The sequence below is a fragment of the Xiphophorus hellerii genome, chromosome 4 (assembly GCF_003331165.1).
Source record: "Xiphophorus hellerii strain 12219 chromosome 4, Xiphophorus_hellerii-4.1, whole genome shotgun sequence".
Lineage (NCBI taxonomy): Eukaryota > Metazoa > Chordata > Actinopteri > Cyprinodontiformes > Poeciliidae > Xiphophorus > Xiphophorus hellerii.
This window is the reverse complement of record NC_045675.1, coordinates 20,196,007-20,215,541: the sequence shown is the minus strand read 5'-3', so window position 1 is coordinate 20,215,541 and position 19,535 is coordinate 20,196,007. Positions and strand designations below refer to the sequence as shown.

Here is a 19,535-nt window from a genome sequence, read left to right as displayed (position 1 = left end):
CAATATCATGATTGCTGCTGTTAATATTGGTCCTCAGGTTTTCAATTGGAAGACTATGGCTTTTCCCTTTTTAGTAACACAGAAGCCTGAAACAGCTAAGTTGTAGATTGAAGTGATAACATTTTCTTTGAAAGCCCTGTCAGGAAAGCTTCCTTGTCAAAGTGATGAGAAAAGATATGGGATCATATTTAAGTCAACTTGTTTTTGCCTTATTTAAATTATTATATTGGTACATCTCAAAAATTTTTTTAACATTGTATTGAATGTAATATTTCTTGCCAGTTACCTCAGAAAGTGAAATAATTCTTGAAGGGTGTTGATGGCCGTCTTATTGACATCTGTCAAGTCAGCAGTCTTCCCAATGATTGTTAGACTTAGACTTAGACTGACTTTATTGTCATTTTGCATGCACAGGGTGAATACAGAACGAAATTTCGTTGCATACGGCTCAGGACAATGTTTTGAGCTTTCAATGTTGTGAGGTTACTCCAGAATAAAATAAAATACAGTATAAAATATGAATATAATATAAATATAGAATATAAAGTGCAGTAATGACAGTAAAATATAAGTTATTTAGCTCTGTACATGTGCAAGGTATAAAGTGGAGACCAGATTTTAAGTGCAGTCCAGTTAAGAGTTCAGCAGTCTGATGGCAAGTGGGAAAAAGCTGTTTCGGAACCTGGTGGTCCTGCACCGGATGCTGCGGAACCTCTTTCCAGAGGGCAGCAGGGAGAACAGTCCATGGCGGGGGTGTGAGGGGTCACTGATGATGTTTCGGCCTCGGGACACGCAGCGCTGGGATGAAATGTCCTGAATGGAGGGAAGGGGGGCCCCGATGATCCTTTCTGCTGTCCGCACCACTCTCCTCACGTTCTTCCAGTCGGAGGCGCTGCAGCTTCCACACCACACAGAGAGGCAGCTGGTCAGAATGCTCTCTATGGTGCTTCTGTAGAACGTCTTGAGGATGGGCGGGGGCAGGTGTGCTCTTCTCATCCTCCGCAGGAAATACAAACGTTTCTGTGCCCTCTTGGCCAGAGACGTGGTGTTCACAGTCCAGGTGAGGTCGTTAGTGATGTGCACCCCCAGGAATTTGGTGCTGCTGACCACCTCCACAGCCGAGCTGTTGATGAGCAGTGGAGCGTGGCTGGGCCGGTTCTTCCTGAAGTCGACGATCATCTCCTTCGTCTTGTCAACGTTCAGGATCAGGCTGTTGTCTCTGCACAGAGACAACAGCCATCTGACCCAGAATAAGAGAGACTGTTTAAAAAATGATTTATGTTCAACAGTTTGATCCCTTTTTGGAATCTGAAAAGGGATAGAAACGAGACAAAAAAGCAACATAACTGATGTTCTCCAGACCATTTTGTTTTGATAGTTCTGTAGATTTGACCTTTGTTTATGGACTGTGTGCACTTTGTCTCTCGCAAGATCAATATTGAGTGACTATATCTTCTTACGGTGAAGCTAATAGTTTTAGAAATCACAAAAGTAAAGCTCCTGATATAGTCTAGCAGCCAGTGGCAGCTCGTGTTACTGGACAAACAAAGCAGTAACGAGGTGTTCAACAGGAATTAAAAGATTTTCCCTGTTACTGAGAGAAAAAGAGCAAAAGAACTCCACAGTATTTAAAGGACTTCCACGAGCAAAAGAGTTCATCCAAGAGGGCTCAGTGATGTGCAAAGCTGCAATGAATGACTACAAAAATAGCTAAATTTGTCTTAAAGCAGTAGTTGTGGTCAGCTACAGCTTTAAGAATCCATTTTATCATTGTGATACACTGTTGTGCACCCTGACATTATTTTAGGCAAATGTCCCTGATTGTTTTTCTCCTTTTTTCTCCTTGCATAGATTTGTTTATTGGAAAAATAATATTTCCTGGTTGTCAGATGGATAGTTTCCTTTCGAATGGTTCTTTCAGTAAACTGCTTTAGGTTTTGAACTAACTCCGCATTGACACCCATGCAGTGAAGTATAATGCCAGCGTCAGTAAGCCTGTGGTGTGTGCCAGTGCATCTGTGAGAGTACACAGAGTATGCTGCAATATGCTGAAGTGTTGGCCTCTGTCTGACCGCAGAGGGAGTGGCACTGAGGATAGAGAAGGTGTAGAGAAAGGAATACGATGCATAAATGAAAGTAACTGTTTAGTCTTGGACGAGAATAAAAGCTGCACAGTGGCGCAGTTGGTAGCACTGTTGCCTTGCAGCAAGAAGGTCCTGGGTTCGATTCCCGGCCGGGGTCTTTCTGCATGGAGTTTGCATGTTCTCCCTGTGCATGCGTGGGTTCTCTCCGGGTACTCCGGCTTCCTCCCACAGTCCAAAAACATGACTGTTAGGTTAATTGGTCTATCTAAATTCTCCCTAGGGGTGTGTGTGTGTGTGAATGGTTGTTTGTCCTGTATGTCTTTGTGTTGCCCTGCGACAGACTGGCGACCTGTCCAGGGTGTACCCCGCCTCCCGCCTGGAACGTAGCTGGAGATGGGCACCAGCAACCCTCCCGACCCCATTAGGGACAAAGGGTGAACAGAAAATGGATGGAGAATAAAAGCAGAACTGGCTGGTCCTGCTCTTCTCTGTAAGAGGTCGTCTTTCTAGCTCACCTTGCTTTACTTCGTCCTGCTGGGTAGCATCACTAATCTGACCGACGCCAAGCATGAAGCCTCTTCATGTTGACAGAATCTAAAAGCTGTAGTTGCAGTTACTGAAAGATTCATAAACTTTTATTGTCTCATTCAGTATGTGAAGTTGCTTTTTACCATTGAAATGTCTTGTCTAAACTGTTTCATTTTCCATTGTACACTGGTCACTAATTTATTTGTATCTATAATTCTAAGTTATTTTGTTGTCTCTATAAACTCAACCTTTTTTTTCTTCATGGAAAGGGATTGTTTAACAAGCTGAATGTCATTACATAAATTGTTCACATTACCAGCATTAGGATTAAAGCTAATGGCGTGACACAAATTTTAAAAAATAGTTTTTTTTCTGTTTTAGTGTTGGTGGAAACAGCTGTTCAAAGTGTTTTGGTGTCTACTCTTGTCCTACTCTTTTCTCACTGGGAGACAAGAAAACGTGGCAGTCACATTTATAACTTGTGTTCTTTTTATGTCTGTCTTGTTAAAGTTGAAGAGCTAAAAATAAATCCAACTTGACAAATTACAAACAAACTACCTTTTTCTTTGGGCGGGGGTCTCTCAAATGTCCACCTCACTGTGCACAGAATTATACATGTGAAGGAAATCAGCTTCTGCGCATACAGTATACACAAAGACACACTGTGTCAGCAGATATTTTGTAAGTCTTGACTGGGATAGAATTACAAAGGAAATGATGCCTGTGGTTGTGAACAGGGTTTGTCTCTGTGTGTGTCTTTGTGCGACCGCCGACTTGCAAGCATCATTTTCTTGTGTTTCGCAAATCAGCGAAATGCTCCGCTGCTAGAACCATCAATCATAGTAGTCCCAAAATAGTGCGCGTTATTGTTCTAGAAGCCCAGCTGACCTAGTTTGAGGTGTGCGTCTGTGTTGCTACAAGGTTTGTTTATTTCTCAGAGCAGACGACCTTCCTGCCACTTTGTTTGCTGTGGTGAGATGTGGGAGTTGAGAGGACGTGAAGTTGATTGCCTACCAGTAACACAGTGGGAGTAACAATGAAGCCCAGAAGAGAGGAAGGGGGCCCGGGGTTTGCTGCGACTCTCTTTCATACAACAGTAAATGGGGCAAATCTGTCGTCCACTTTAGCCAAGCTGATCTGGTTGGCTTGCTGACTCCCTTGAAGTGACTGATTTGACTGGAAGGATATAAATAGCGTTCCTTCAATAGGATAAAGCAGAGTGGAGGGAACGGGGTGGGGGAAGGGCGGGATGTGGAAGTGGCGCCAGGGATGATAGTGCTGGTGTCTCAGTAGAGGAAAAATAATGCTGCCATGGTCTCATCTGTTCACTCACTCAGTCACAGAGATGATCATACTTTGACGCAGAGAAGAAAATGTTTTATTGAAAGGAGAATTTAGAGAGCTACTGTATGAGTAATTCATGGCCCTGAGAAGCAGAGGTGCATGCAGGAAGGAGGTAGATAGAAATGCACATTTTCTTGTGTTGCACTACCACTCCCCACAAAAGATGCTGCTGAAAACAAAGCAATATTAACTGCTTAGAAACTGCTCACATTAACCTAAGCAGGTTGAATTATTGGTGGTGTTTATGTGGTGGCCCAACTTTTTCAGTGAAAATGGTAGGTATGTTGTAAATTGGTACATACTAAAGCCCACAATTACAAAGATTGGCTTGCTGTGGCTGTAAGTGGCTGTTTGGGTTTTTGTTTAGACATGCCTGTCATGTTTCTGAAGACATTCCTTGGCTGTCTTGATTTTGCTTTGGATCCCAAAACATGGGGTTACACTACATGTTGCATGGCCTGCCCAGTTGTCATTAGAACATTCAGTTTATTTATCCTTGAATTATTTTTATTTTTCATGTGTTTGTGCCACCTTAGCACACCTTGGCAGACTGAGTTAGATTTTATTCTGTAGGTTCCTAAAAAGACATTTTTTGTACATCAGATATCTCCATTTTAAGCCCTTGTCTTCAGTGTCCAGATTTTCTATGATAAATCTTTGATTACATTTAGTTTCCTATATTTATTCATTGCCTTTACCACTGATTCTTTTTCTTTTTATATATATAAATTCTAGTAGGGTGTTTTGTTTTTTTGATTTTTGTTTTTGTTTTGAGAAATGCACTGCCTGCTGAGCAATTCAGGTTTTATAAACTGTGGTAAAATTAAAATACTAAAATTTTTCAGTAAACCTGCAAGTTCTTCTCATGAGACTGTTTTTTGTATTTTGTTTAAGGCATTATATTCAAAATGTTCTTGATATATTATCTACTATCAGTTCAGTATGTTTCATCATAGCTAACTTTGCATTTTAGATGGTTTGACTTTGAAATAAGGATTTTAATATTTGACCTAAATGTGCTGCCAGTGGCCATTACGTGTTAAAAAAAAAAAAAACGTTGAGGGGGCAAAACTGGGTAGACTAGATATAAAAGCAATGGAGAATAATGCCAGATCTAACAAAAACCAACTTGAGGATATATTATGTTTAGCGAATTGACTTATAAAAAGTCAGACTTTAGTTTTAAATGAATCCAAACGATTATCAATAAATAACTCTTTATTTTGTCATTCTTTTGACTTGAAACTGTAAATCATGTCCTACCACTCAGATTTAACTTCCTGAATTGTACAGAAACGCTGGAGAACTTATGTGGGTTTTCCCAGCGTCGTGTTGATGACTACATTGTGTGAACGAGTTAATAGTCATGTCGCACCCAGGTGCTAACCTCCTTTTACAATTTCTTTCTGTTTCTCTCTTTTTCACAGACTGTCGATGACGATGCAATGGCAGCGTGAATGAAGCTTGGCGTGGGGAGATCTGAACGATGCCCAAAGGTGGGGGTTCTAAAACCCCCCAGCTGGACCACTTCCCACTCAACACCGACATGGTGGAAAAGCAGGGTGGGAAAAAGGTATGGAAAACCCTTTAAAGTGTTATGATTTGGATCTGTCCCCAGATGTAAGCGAAAATTTTTTTTTGGTCAGCAAAAGTCTTAAATAAAATATTTGTTCTTATAAACCCCGTCTTGAATAACACTTGACTACACAAAAACCTTTGGCGAATATCAGAAAATAACCTGGAAATTACCCTGAATTACATCCAGTGATTACATGATTATAGTTCCATTACAGTTTCACCACACTGTCTGCGTTCTTTCCCTGTTTTGTCTTCCCTTGCACATTTTTCATCTATTAAGTGCCATATAGACGGCCACTTCACCAGATTTATTCCACTTGAGATGGTGTCAGGTCACCAAACGCATCCAGGGTTCAGCGTCTAACCAGCAAAGGGATGGGATGGCTGTTGACTCTCACTGACTAAATTAAAATTAACTTGCAGTGTGTTCATTACGTCCCAGTTTGTCAGAATGAAAATTAGTATTTTGTAAGACTGTTTTCTAACTACGGAGTTGGGATGTTTCTCTGGCTACTGCTGCTTTTCAAATCTTATGCGTTGATGAGTGCAATTTGGTGTTGGATGTGCCAATCAGGATGTTTTTGAGACAGTATACTTCTCTTAAAAAGTCTGCCTGGGATATTACAGAAACAGACAAAAAGCACTGAGACAGCCTAATCCAAAAATAACTATTGCTTGTTGTCCATGAAAGTAGAAGCTTACCACATGAGAATAAAATGGTGCAATCTTGTAGAATTGGTCACTATAAAAGATTGTACCAAATAGTGAGGTTATTTCAGTCGGTGTTACATTTAACATACAAAGTTAATGTTTTAAAACATTTAATTTGCAGGTAATTATTAGAAAGCTCTGTTAAAGCATATGTTATCAGCATTTGTATAATATAGTGAAAATAAAAAAGTAAAGCTTAAAATACAATCTCTATCTGCATGTCCAGTTGGACTGTCTCTGTTTACTTATGCACGTAAAGTTGATCTCATCAGTTAGATCTGTATTTTTTCTTCATCATCCAAGTTAATGTCAATGGATGATTTAATAAATGCTTTCAAAATCATATGTAACGTATAGCACCTACAATCTTTTATGTTTGTCTGTTGCTCAATTCTCAACGTTACCACATCCTTATTAACACAGTTATGTGACGTCTTTTTCATGCTTGAATTTTTTAACATGAGTAACTCATAGAAAACAATGTATTCCAGGCAGATTTCACAGGTACACTTTGAGCTCTACCATATCAGACACCTTCACTGTTTAATGTGAACTAGAATGGGGACGGCGTCCCCATTAATTGAACGTGGGTAGAGCTTTACCGTGCAGATCGACAAAATGTTTTGCACAGCGCGATGATGGTCATGGTTTCCATCAACAGTTAACCTGCCGACACTGACTGGCAAAGAGAGGCATTGCTTATGCAGGCGTAGATTTACAGCCCTCTGCAAAGGATTGCATCAGACTCTGCCACAAAGAGTGAGGGAGGGAGGGAAAGGGAGAGAGAGGGAAGGAGGGGAAAGGTGCAAGGGGGTGGGAAAAAATTGTGAGATTAAAAGAGCAGTCACTGTTAAGAGACCACCAAATAGGCTATAATCTGACAAAAAAAAGAACAAAAGAAAGACCTCTTGTCAAAGCGTTAACATTTAATTTAACAAAAAATATATTTGCACTTAGTGCTTTCCCCTCCCTCTGTCTGCTTTAGAGAAGTATTTACACATTCTGTTGCTGTCCTCTCAGCTCACATGTAGCTTTTGCTCAGTTATCTCCGTCATGCTTTTGCTTATTTTATGTGTGCTGGTGCAGAAGCCTTTGTATAGCTGAGTGTAGACTGAGAGATTAGTTCACTGTAGCAGACAGTGTTTGTCTCTACTGTACCATGACGTCATGGTCTTATGACTGGGGCAGGGCAGGACAGTGGGAGGGGCTTGAAGAGTTGACACATAATAGAAAATCCAGCCTTTGGATGAATGAGAAGAGAAGCTAGGACAGGTAATTAAGCTGAGTTGAGTGTGTGCGTGTGTCTTCGTCATGATCCTAAACCTCTTGGACAAAAATATCTTTACCATGTAGCAAAATATCTACAGATATTTATAAGATTTGTAACTATTTCTCTCATGTCTCCAAAACAGCAAAGAATTAATTTGGATTTCTTCTAGTCAATGTCTTAAAGTTAATTTCTTGTAGTTGATTTCCTTAAATGTGGGATTAATTAAGCACATTTATTTTATGAAATATTGTGTGTATACATGTATATATATATATATATATATATATATATATATATATATATATATATATATATATATACCAGGCGTATCATAATTTTTCAGTAATGATGATGATGATAAGATATTTTCCAGAAGACTAGCAGATCCGTTACATTTTCTAACATTATCATGTTTGTTTTCAAGTTGCTCTTACAGGTTCTGTTTTCCACAAACTTGGCAGCGAAGGGTGCATTTAAAGTGTCTCTGATGAAAGGTTATTTAAACTTGCTAGGACACGGCCTGGAAAGTGCTAATTGCTTCTGCACATTTGTGCATTTCCTTTTAAAACAAAAGCTGGAGAGGCTACACCCCTCTCAAATAGTTGAGTACGGTATGTTCTGATGGGTCAGCTTAGGAACTGCAATTAACTGCATTTATTAGAAATTAATCAAAAGATACATTTCAGTAGGTGCAGTAATTCTATGGCTCTCATGTTGAGCTGTTCGATATCAGCAAAAGGTGTAAACGTGACTCTATTGCTAAATATTGTGATGGTGATACAGATTACAAGTAAACCACATTGTCTTGACTCTAACTTTCATCATTACAATTTCCCCACTTTTTTCTGCACTTTACCATCTCACTAAATATACACATAGTATAGTGTTACAAATTGCATTTGAAACACTATGTACCCATCCATTGCATTTGAACCCATTCATTGCATTTGGATGGGTTCAAATGCAATTGGAAACCATCCAACTGGGCAAAATACACTTACATGCCATATGTCAATGAATGTCACCTGAAATATGATATTCAAAAAATAATCAAAAATTTGATCCAAATAGTCATTTATGACTGTGATGTTTCAAACAGTAACACTGATGATAGTTGCACTGTTGATAGCAATTGGAAAATAAAATAGAAAAATAGAATTGTTTTGATCAAATTACTAGAAAAAAAAACTAAATAAAATGAATGCACAGCTGAATGTTATACAAAACTAAAATACTACCTCTGATAATAGTTTTGTAACCTGTCAACAGTTCTGAGGTTTAAAAAAATATTTTACGAAAGATAAAGATTCCTTACAAAGCAATCGTGTTAACAGATTTTAAATAGCAAGTGAAATAGCACTCATTAAGGTTGTGCAATAATTGACGTATGCAACAGAAAGCAGCCTTAACACCTTTCTGCCTTAGAAGGAAAAAATAAAACATCCTCAATAAGTTGCGACTGTTTCTCTTTGGTAACTCTAAAACCAAACAAAGCAGAAGGTGTTCAGCAGGCTTACAAATGTGCTTTCACATATCTAGATGGAGTCGTAGAATCGGCTCAGTGACAACAGTGAGTGTTGTGCTGCATGTGTTCTCTTCCTCTTTATTCAGAGAAACTGATTCAACATTGTGGCTAGCTTTGTGTCACCAGCAGCAGATCAGACCCCAACTTTGTCCTGCCTTTTTTTTTTGCACATGATTTTGATGCAAACAGTGGTTTAGCCGGCCTGACGTGTCTCCTTGCAGGATTAGGAGTTATCTAACACATAGCTGCAAGTTATTGCTAAGAGAAAATATGACAACATTTGAGTTTGCAGGAAAATGAGTAGCTGAAAAGTGGGGTTTAATTTGGTTTATTTGTGCTTGTTTGGTACATCCTCTTTCACTTCACCAGGAAGCAGCCTAGTGACACGCATTGTTTTAAATACAAGCTTTAAAACATTTCATAATTGTCAAGTTTTAATTCGCTGTTGTACTTTGCATTGTGCCATACGCAGGAAAAGATGGTTAACCACAAATTTTCTAATCCTCCTGGTTTTTGATCCAAACTATTAAAACACAGCAACACAGGTTGGAAGCACATGAAGGTATCTACATCTGTTGATGGCTGATACGTTTGGTGCTGTGATTGTTTCCAGCAGCCTTAGGCCACAGAACCGAGCAGGCGTCAGCTTGGCCTCTTATCCCCTTTTTTTTTTTCTTTCTTTTTTTCTTTTTTGTGACTGTGGGGAGGTAATCTAGGAAAGAACTTCATGGAAAAATGGTTTGAAAACCCCACGGAGGTTGGAAAAGTCAGGGCAGAAAAAGGCACTGAAAATTAAGTAGACTGCAGGAACCACAGATTGCTGTGGTCTATTTTAAGTTTTCCTCTTAACAGATATGCAGGAGTTGAAATCGCCTTCCCTTTGCTTCTTCTCTGCATATGTTCTCTGTGCTGTTTAAAGTAGTCTTAGTAATTTATTTTGTCTCTTTTGCAGGATAAAGTGTTGACAAATAAAACTCCCAAATTGGATCGCAGTGATGGGGTCAAAGAGATGAAAGAAAAGGCCCCTAAAAGGAAGCTACCCTTCACTGCCGGAGCAAATGGAGACCAGAAAGATTCTGACTCAGGTAGGAGAATGTTGCACTGTGTCTGAGCATCTGATCTGCATTTTCATGTTGACTTTCAAGTGCAAGTCAGAGAGGCAGGGACTTGCATTGCATCACTTCCTCTAAGGTTGATGGGAAGTTGTTGTGCTTTCACAAAGGAGGTTGGGCTTTGTGGAGGTAAAGTTCTTGTAGCTTTAAGGTAGCTGTCTGTCTGGGAGAGCTGAGGAGTTTTACCTGCTTCCTGAAAGGAGGGAAAAAAACACTGTGACAATGATCCAGTTAACATTGAAACGGTAACATTTACAGACCTGCCCAGGTCTGGTTTCCTGATTATTTTTGATTAGGGAACAACGCATTACAACTCGTTCTTGTTTGACTTTGGGTCTAAATGGCCCAGGATTTAGTTTGTTGATTCTACGGCTAAACAGAGGCTTAGATTACAGTTTTCGTATTCAACACTGGCTAAGTTGCTACATTGCTTTATTCTGAGTGACCACTCTGAGCTCTGTGCTGCAGATAGGGAAAGAAAACAAAGTACTGCAACACAAGACTGTTATGGCTTAGGGTTGTGTTTGATAAGACTGAAAATGTATTTTTAGTACATATGTGGGTTTGCATTTGGGTACTGTGTGCTTCAGAGGACTTATGGAGCCCTAGAATATTTTATTGAGTGTGTTTTATTGAATATGTGTCCTTATTGCTCCTTTGATTGCTACTCTTATATTTGTGCAGTCATTTTATGCATGCCTTTTTAAAATTCTGATATTGATGTGGGAAGAATGTTTTTTTTTTTTTTTATCTCTTTCAACAGACGATGCATATAATTATTGTTGCTTCATCATCTGGTTTAATATTATTTGCCAACCAGTTTTACCCAGAAAGAGGTCAACCTCCCCAACCAATCCCCAAAATGAGGGGAGGTGTGAACCCTCAGCTAAAGAACAATAGCTCCACAAACTTGTTAGTATGTTAACGAGTAGAGGTGTGCCGATCGATCGGCCACCGATCATAATCGGCCAATTTCCATGAAAAAGTGTATGATCGGTGATTGCCGATCATGGTCTCTTGTTGCCGATCACACAAACCAATAACCTGTATCTCACTTCGCAGTCTGTAAGACCGGGATCTGCTCTTGCTGTTGAACCACTCTCGCTGTTGGACCGCCGCTACACGATACTGGTAGTAATATTTCACAGACGTAGTGCCATTTCTGCTTCACCCGGCAGTGAACTCTCACACCGAACATCTGCTTAAAGCTACAACATTTAACTTAAACAAAAGAAGATTTTACATATGTATTAAAACTTTTGCTGTCCTAACATAAGACAGATAATCTCTGAAAAAAAAAAAAAAATCGATCTCCTCTGCCTCCTCCGTGTCCTGCAGAATTACTCAGCTCAGTCAAAAACAGCCAATCAGAACCAGCACTAATCAGCTAGACAAGCTCTCAGGAAGTTTTGATTCAGTAACTCAGGATTGTTTATTTTGATGCAACCAGCATTTGACTTCGAATTAATGTTTTGTTTTGTTTTTTCTTGACATTATTTGATACATGCAGTGTTGTGAGATTTATTTGACTCATGTATAATTTAGGGTGCAGAGAACCTTACTGTTAAATATTATTCTACTGATTGCAGGTTTTTCAGTTGTCCTTTTGACTGAATAGTTGCTGTATTGTGCCTGCAATTCTTTTGCATGTTTTATGTCTAAATTAGGTGAATTTATTACCAGATCATTTTTTAATTTTGTCAGATCACATAGTAGCATTTATACCTAAAGCAAAAAATTATCAGCCAATGCATGTAATCGGTCAATGATCAGTAATCATTGACCGATTACATGCCGTAATTGGCCGATCAATGATCAGTGATCAGCAGTGATCAGTGATCGGCCCTCATGGGTGATCGGTATCGGAATCGGCAGCAAAAAACCTGATCGGATCCCTATTAACGAGTTGACGTTATTGGGCTTTTGAGACTTTCTCACCCCAGTTCCATCTCTGTATTTGTCTCCAGAGTCAGAATCAAGGCACACCCAAACTAACACTTTTTTTTTTTTTTTGCAACTTGGAAAACTACTTGAATTTGCTAACTTTCATGCTTAACTATCAGGAAAACTATTTATTATTCAACATTTTATGCATTTAAACACAAGAACAAAACAGATTGTGGTGGTGTTCGTCATAATCTATTTAATACATAGTTGCAATAGTTATTCTACCAGTTATTGTTTAGTTTTAGGCTTTGAAAAACATTTTTACATTTTTAGGTCAGGATTGGCTCCAACACAGATCCGTGCTTCAGTTTATTTAACCCAACTTAGTTCAAATCTGACTTACCAGTGGTGTACAGCATAACTCTACCTCTATGTAGTAAATTGTCAGTTGAACTACAGTTCCCAGATTTCTTCTTTATTCACTTTCTCGTCAATTTAGGCTATAAAATTTAAAATTAATATTCATTATATAACATAAAATTTGGCAATTGGATGGATTTGACCATGAACAATAGGTTGAGCATTTTAATAGTGGTTTATAACAATTTTTATTGTTTTGATTTGATTTATGTATTTTTTATTTTTTTTTTTATTTTTTGCCTATGAGTTACACTCTTAATTATGTTTTGGATTGAAGCCAAAAGAAACATTAGTTGTTATTTTTTCATGCAAAAAAATACTAATGATATTATTAATGACAAGCACAAATGTATTCCATCTGCAAGCAAAGCTTTAATTTTTTTTTCACAGGGACTCCAAGTGCAATGTATTTATTAAAACTTAAAACAGAAAAGCAGTACCATTCAGAAAATACATTTATTGAAATAATAACCCCAATGGAGGGGGGTGACAAGCAAAGGCTGGTATTCCCAGTTTTATCGTGCTTACAGCCATTCCACTATCTGTTTCACAGATTCCAGTATGAAAATACAAATATAAAAGTAAACAAAAACTTTAAAAAAAGCTATTAAGTGAACGTATGTTCTTTTGTAAAATTACAGTTATAACTCTACAGGTAATACATGAGAGAAGCACAATAAAACTATATGTAAATAGCATAAGCAGAAGAAAGGATAATGAGCTATTTATTTTGGATAAAGCTTAGAAATGCTCTGACAAGAAAAACAACCATGTTTGTCGTTATTTGGATTTAGCAGTGTGCTCAGATGGTTATTTTTAGTGGTGAGTTCAGAAGGTGTGATTATGGCTGATATGTACAGTATATTTTCCAGCAATTTAGGACTTCCTTTGGAATTCTTTTTTCTTTTCAAGATAAATACATCCAATGTGCGCTGTGTCGTTTTTGTTTTTACCTATATTTCTGCTGGTGAAAAGCTTATTCAGAGCTTGCTGATGGAGTTGGAATACCTGGTGATTGCATAGCGTAATCAGCCGGATGGTAAATGCGAAACCCTCATGCAAGTTTGTCATGTTTGCTGAAACTGTGCAAGTACAAAACTGCCTTGGTTACATGTTGTGGTTTATCTTTTTATTAAAGTCAAAGTAATCCCAAATGGGATACTTTGTATTTTTGGGGAACTAATTCCTACATACTGTATATTGCTATAGAGTTGCATTTGAGCCTCAGACGTGTAGCACTCAGGCAGTATTAGGAGCGTTCTCTAACCTGAGTCTCAGCAGATGGAAGAAGCATTGTTTTAAATCAAGCTTATTGGCTGCAGACTGCTGGATACAAGAAAAGCCAAAGGCTAACACCCAGAACTGTTGTTTAGCAAATGATTGACTAATAGCACCCAAATTTCACTTAATAGCTTGGCTTTATTTGCTTAGTTAGCTTTTATGTATTGTTGGGGAAATGCCCAAAGCAACTCTTATTGCACATTCTCATGTCCGAGCTGTTGAGTTATTGGCCTCAACACTTTGAGCCCACAATCTTGATCTTGATCTGAAAGCTCACACAACCATGTGATCTATCACTTTGTCATTCGTGAATGACAATATGATCTGCAGAGCAGGGGTTAGTGGTTGAGTGTTGATCACACAACTGTGATCTCTAAGGGGCCTATTCGACAGTAACCGACCATTTTGGTTTCCTGACTGATGATGATCTCACTCTTTAGTAGAAGATGCAACTGCATTCTCAGTTTCAACATGACAAATTTCCATTAAGGGAGAGACACAGAATGAGAATGTGACACAATTCAGAAGTTACAAAGCAACACGTGTTGAAACTTCAGAACTTAGAATTTGCATGAAACTGATTAGTGTTTTACCAGAGGTAGACAATGGAGTAGAGCAAGACGATATTAGGAAAACATGCATATGTGATAATGTTGGTGAAAGCTATGATGATATGAGCTGCAATAAATAAACAGTGTTGAGGTCTTTCTGCTTAGGGTGCATAGCAAAAACAGACTTCAGTTAATGAGTTCCCCATCCAACTATAGAAAAAATATATTTTAGTGGTTCCATCTAAACCAGGTTGTAATGAAAAAGTTGTCACCGGATGACATCTACCTGTTTGCAATGAAACAACTTTGTCGTAGAGTCATAATGACATCCGCATTTTACTGTTCTACAAATAATGCAGACAAAAGGAACATTTGTATGAGATAATTGTGATGCTTTACAAAAGCCGAAGCCAATCACTAAGACGACTGAAATGTAGCAGATATTTGTGCTCAGCTGGCTCAGAGGATCGTGCGGTAGTTGTCTGACCAATGATGTTGGCCTTTTGCTTTTGTTCCTTATCATATTTCACACTTCTTCTTTATTGTGGTTTAATTTGTTTTTGCTTTTTGTGTTTCCAGTTTAAGCTGATTTTTGCCAATCAGCAGTAGAAGTGTGCATATAATCATCGTCTTTCCACTGGCTTCTTCTGAACTATATAAAGGCGATTTCAGAGCAGCAAAGAATAGATTTTGACTTTTATTTTTACTTACCACGTGAACAAAAATGCATATTTATAAACACAGCAATCACATCTCCAGATAAAAAGCTTTCAGAATGGATCAGGCTGCATGATTTTAAAAAGTTTGTTATATTTATTTGTTTTAGATTGGGAAATTTTGATATTTTAATATGCATTGGTGTCCTTTCAACTTCTAATCAAAATGTGATTTTTTTTTTTTTTTTGCAAATTTAATGTATAATATAATAGTGAAGTGAGAGGGAAAAAAATGTGAGAGAAAATGGGTTGAAAAATTCATGATGTTGTCAGCACACCCTGAGCTTTTATTGCCGTTCATCAGTGTTTAGGATCTCTAACCAATCCATGACCACGTCCTGAGAATTGCTAAACAGCAGAATTCCTCCCTCTTGAGATCATCTCGTTTCCTCTTCTTCTTTCCTGTTAAAGCACAGCAGCACCAGAGTTCAGACTACATTGAGGGAGGTAACTATGAAGGTTTATAAAAAACAAAACTGTTTATACATGAAAGTAATGGTTCCATATCAGGAAAGCCCCGAAAAAACCAATGAAGCAGCTAATTATTCTTGCTTCATCTCGTCCTCTTTTGGATTATAAATGTTATCTTATAGATATAATAAGATTTTTATTACATCACTATTTTTTTTACTTGTATGCTAAACAGAAATTTGTGAAAAGCTGTATCTTTGGTGCTCTGAAGTTGTCAGATTAAGTTATTTTTCTTCAAATTTCTGTGGAAAGTAAATCAGCTTTTCTTTCTTTCTAGCTTAAGCATGCCATGCAAAAACGCTGTCTTACATAATTTGTTGGGGACTATGAAGCAATGGTAAAAATACTGGTCTGTTGGGTTGATCCCAACAGAAGTCTCAGTCCACAAGGGGTCAAATTAGCGACACAAGAACAAGAATCACAGCTGTAAACATTATAAGGTCAATTTAGGGTCACCTGCAACCTTAGAATACAGTGAGAGGACAGATCTCACCACGTTAGCATTAATATCTGCTTTTCTTTCACTTGTTCTCCTTGATATGAAGTTCATCATAGTTATTATTGGACCTTATCCACTATAGGCAAAACGTACACACTCTTCCTCATTCACTAAACATGATCTTACTATTATTCTCCCAAGATATGATAAATTATTTTAGATTATATAAAAATTAGTTGAAGCCTTCAGCGAATGCAGCTGACAGACCACGACGCTGCAACATTTCAAGACTTTGGTGCATGTTTGAAAACAGCCATGTTGTTTTCTTTAAGCCATTCTTAAGCTGTAATTAGCCAGACCCCCTGCTGTCCTGTTAGGGGAGGGATAAAGTGATGTTAATGTATTTTAAGGGTTAGACTGGAAAACAGAATTGTTTAGGTATCTACAGCAAGGTAGTTATCAAAAGTAGCATTCCTGTGAATGCCAGGACATAGACCTTCCCAGCAGAACCTCTTACGAATTTGAGTGGTGTTTGTCATTTTGTCATTAGTGGTCGTAATGTTATAACTAACCTGCGTTCAGAAGGTTTGACCTGTGCTTCTTTCCAATTTGATTTGGTACAAATCACTAACAGTTTACCTAAATTTATGGCAGTATTGATAGCGTGCTGTGATCATTTAGCTCTGGGAGGTTGTCTTATTTTCCAGACTCCCAAATGAACAGATGTAAATTGCTTCACATAAAATGGTCTAAGTGTGCTGCTCAGGTTTGAGCTGATTGATATGTTCATATTAGTTGTTGAGCATATTGCATGTTCCTGTGTTCAAACTGGACATTTGATTATCTTGCCCTGTCCTGAGCATTGAATAAACACATTGTTATATCCTGCTAGCTCTCCCTTAACTTCCTGTTTGTGCTACCTTTACAACTCCCCAAACAATGTTTCACTCTTAACGTACTGCAGTCGAACATACCTGGTCTGGCTGGTTAGAGTGGTTCGTCTTGTCGTGGCATCTGCTAGCTTACTTAAGCAGAAAGTGTTTTTATTTTGCCGTTACCTCACACTGTAGTATTATCTGCCTGCCATTTGAAAGCCTACCTCTATTAAAACGTGGCATTTACGTTTGATGTGTTTTTCTCCCTCTGGCTCAGGTAGGCGGTCTTTTTATGGACTGGCAGCCCCTAGCTCACTTTCTTTTCTAATCTATTCTTTTCTTCTCTTATCTTGTTAGTCAAGTTTCAAGGAGGGTAGAGAGTAAGGTTTCACCCTTGTCTTAAAGCTGAAGAATATCATTTTACTGAGACACATTAAAGCACTGTCCCCTAAATAGACATCAAACGAAAAGACAAGAAGTTGAAGCATTCAGTGTGAGTGTGTGTGTTTAGACAAATTTTTGCAGCCGAAATTCAAGTGTGGCGTTATTGATTATTGTTAATCAGAGGAATTGATTATCAAACAATTGTTCCATACACACATTATGAGTGGGAAATAAAATCTATGCAGATGTTGACAATTCTGACTCAATTAACAAACACCAAGACTTAATAACCTTCCTGTTGAAGTATGGCATGGCAATTTTGAGGAAGGTTAAAATAGAACAAAGCACAAATGATCACCTAAAGTCACATTCAACTGCATCCTGCAGTCACACCATTTTATCTTGGTAATCTAAAATATGTTAAAATATGTCAAACATGAGGAACCATTTTACACAGTTCCACTCAGCGGCAGAGCCACAACAGCTGATCTTACTTGCAGTAAAGAAGACCATCCAGATAGCCATGTCAGAGTTCCACAAAGTCAGAGAAATTAATGTTTATTACAAGGCTCATGACAACTCTAACTGTGAAGTACTTTCCACCATAGAGAATCATTTATATTCTATGCTTTGCTGTATATATCACACATAACTGAAAAGAAATTTGACTTTTGATCATTGCTATATCTAACACCTTGAAATTGGCCCCTGTCTCTTAAAAAAACCCTTATCCTTTCTGACACTCCTCCTTTAGCACGTCATCACACAATGCTTTTCCAAGCCATCCATTGATGGCATTAACAAGCGTTCTTAGGAACGGCTTAGTTCCTAACAGTTCTTCAGAACGTTCATAAGAACCATGTAGTTCCTATGCTCATCAGAAATGCAGTTCCACCAGATGTTTGCTAATTGCTGCTGCTGCTAGTCTAGAGGAGCAGAGAGGAAGGGGTGCTCTGTGGCATGGAAACTCAGCTGGGAACTAAGGCCAAGCTTTGGGTAAATAGGTAGCGCTTTGTATGAGCAAGTGTTTAGACATCCCAGAGATTCCATGATTCCTCAAATATGCATGAAAGAATCAAAGCAACACTCCAAGTATGCTTTTGATGAGGGAATAACATTACAACATGATATAAAGCTCAGTCACTTTTGCATAATATTTTCCCTGAGTTATTAATGAAAATTTTTCCCTGGGGATTTGGCTGTACACTTATGGTTGGACTGTTTGTGTGCAGGTGGGGCATGTTACATCAACAGTTTAATAATTGATGAACAGTTGCATTACAGCCTCCTGCATTGTAGCCAAATCATGAAGTGTTTTCTACCTCTAACATACATACATAAATAGTACCAATGTATGGTTCATTCTGACCCACAAACTAGAGTTGGCCTCTCTATTCAGCTATAGGCTTAGACTTGTACATTGTTCAGCATTGTTGCTCTCTATGGGTGCATTAAGGTAAGACTGCCTTCATGCTTCCCCATCTTGTAAACATAGCGTGGAAAAACTAGCCTAGCAGTTTCACTGCTCTGCTGCAGGAAAAGAAAAACATGTTTGGACTGCTTCTGTGGTTCCCGCTGTCTTTGCAGAAGGAATGCCTGTAAATGGCGACTGCTTTGGAGAACGTGAGAGTGTATCAAAGACTGCTGGAGGACACATTAGCTGTAAGTGTTCACAGATGTTAGTGAAAGTTTATCTCCTCTGTACATGTGACTGGAAAAATAGCTTCCTGGAAGGCCTTTTGACACCGGAAGCACGGGCTTCATTCCTTCTTGGCGTGTGTATTTTTGTGTTTGTTGCCTCGAGCTTTGCATCCAGCCCTGGACTAAATGAAGTATCAATTGCTGTTGTGCCTCTGTTCATACACATCCAGATATGCTGTTTAAGTTTCAGCCTTTGTGTTGATGGCTGAGAGAATTTCCTGTTGGCACAGGGAGTTTTTGCCCCTCTGTGATGAAGTACTACAATCATGCGTAACCGTATGCTCTGTGGGTCATCGGATGGTATGTTGCCACTGAAAATAATTACTGGGTGTGTCTCCGTGAAGCAGCTGCTTTTGTCCAGTAGCACCGTGTCTCCTGTAATCCTGGCAGGCAGTGGTGACCTTGGCAAGGCCATGTTGAGTTGAAATGCACACCAGTTATTTCATAATAACTACAGTTTTGGCAAGTCACACCCTTTTTCCTCTTTTCACAATTCTGGTTGATTGGCTTGGAGACAGACAGACAGACAAAAACACTGCCTGTTGGCCCTTCCTTTCCACAGGGGCTTCTGGTTAATGACACCAGTCACTTACTTCTACCCACAAACCTCTTGCACTGTAAGTTGCACATGCAGAAAATGAAAAATTATGGTGTTTGG

The 19,535-nt window shown here is 38.6% G+C and overlaps 1 protein-coding gene across 2 annotated transcripts in view; it reads left to right on the top strand.

Moving 5' to 3' along the window:
• The window catches only part of ankrd11 (ankyrin repeat domain 11), a 115,845-nt gene that overhangs the window by 77,063 nt on the left and 19,247 nt on the right, over positions 1 to 19,535 (top strand). For both annotated transcript variants that reach the window (XM_032560783.1, XM_032560782.1), the window contains exons 3-4: positions 5,384 to 5,529; positions 9,993 to 10,125. In XM_032560783.1, the coding sequence (XP_032416674.1) occupies positions 5,443 to 5,529; positions 9,993 to 10,125 (220 nt within the window). In that variant the 5' untranslated portion in view covers positions 5,384 to 5,442. The remainder of the gene's footprint in view (positions 1 to 5,383; positions 5,530 to 9,992; positions 10,126 to 19,535) is intronic.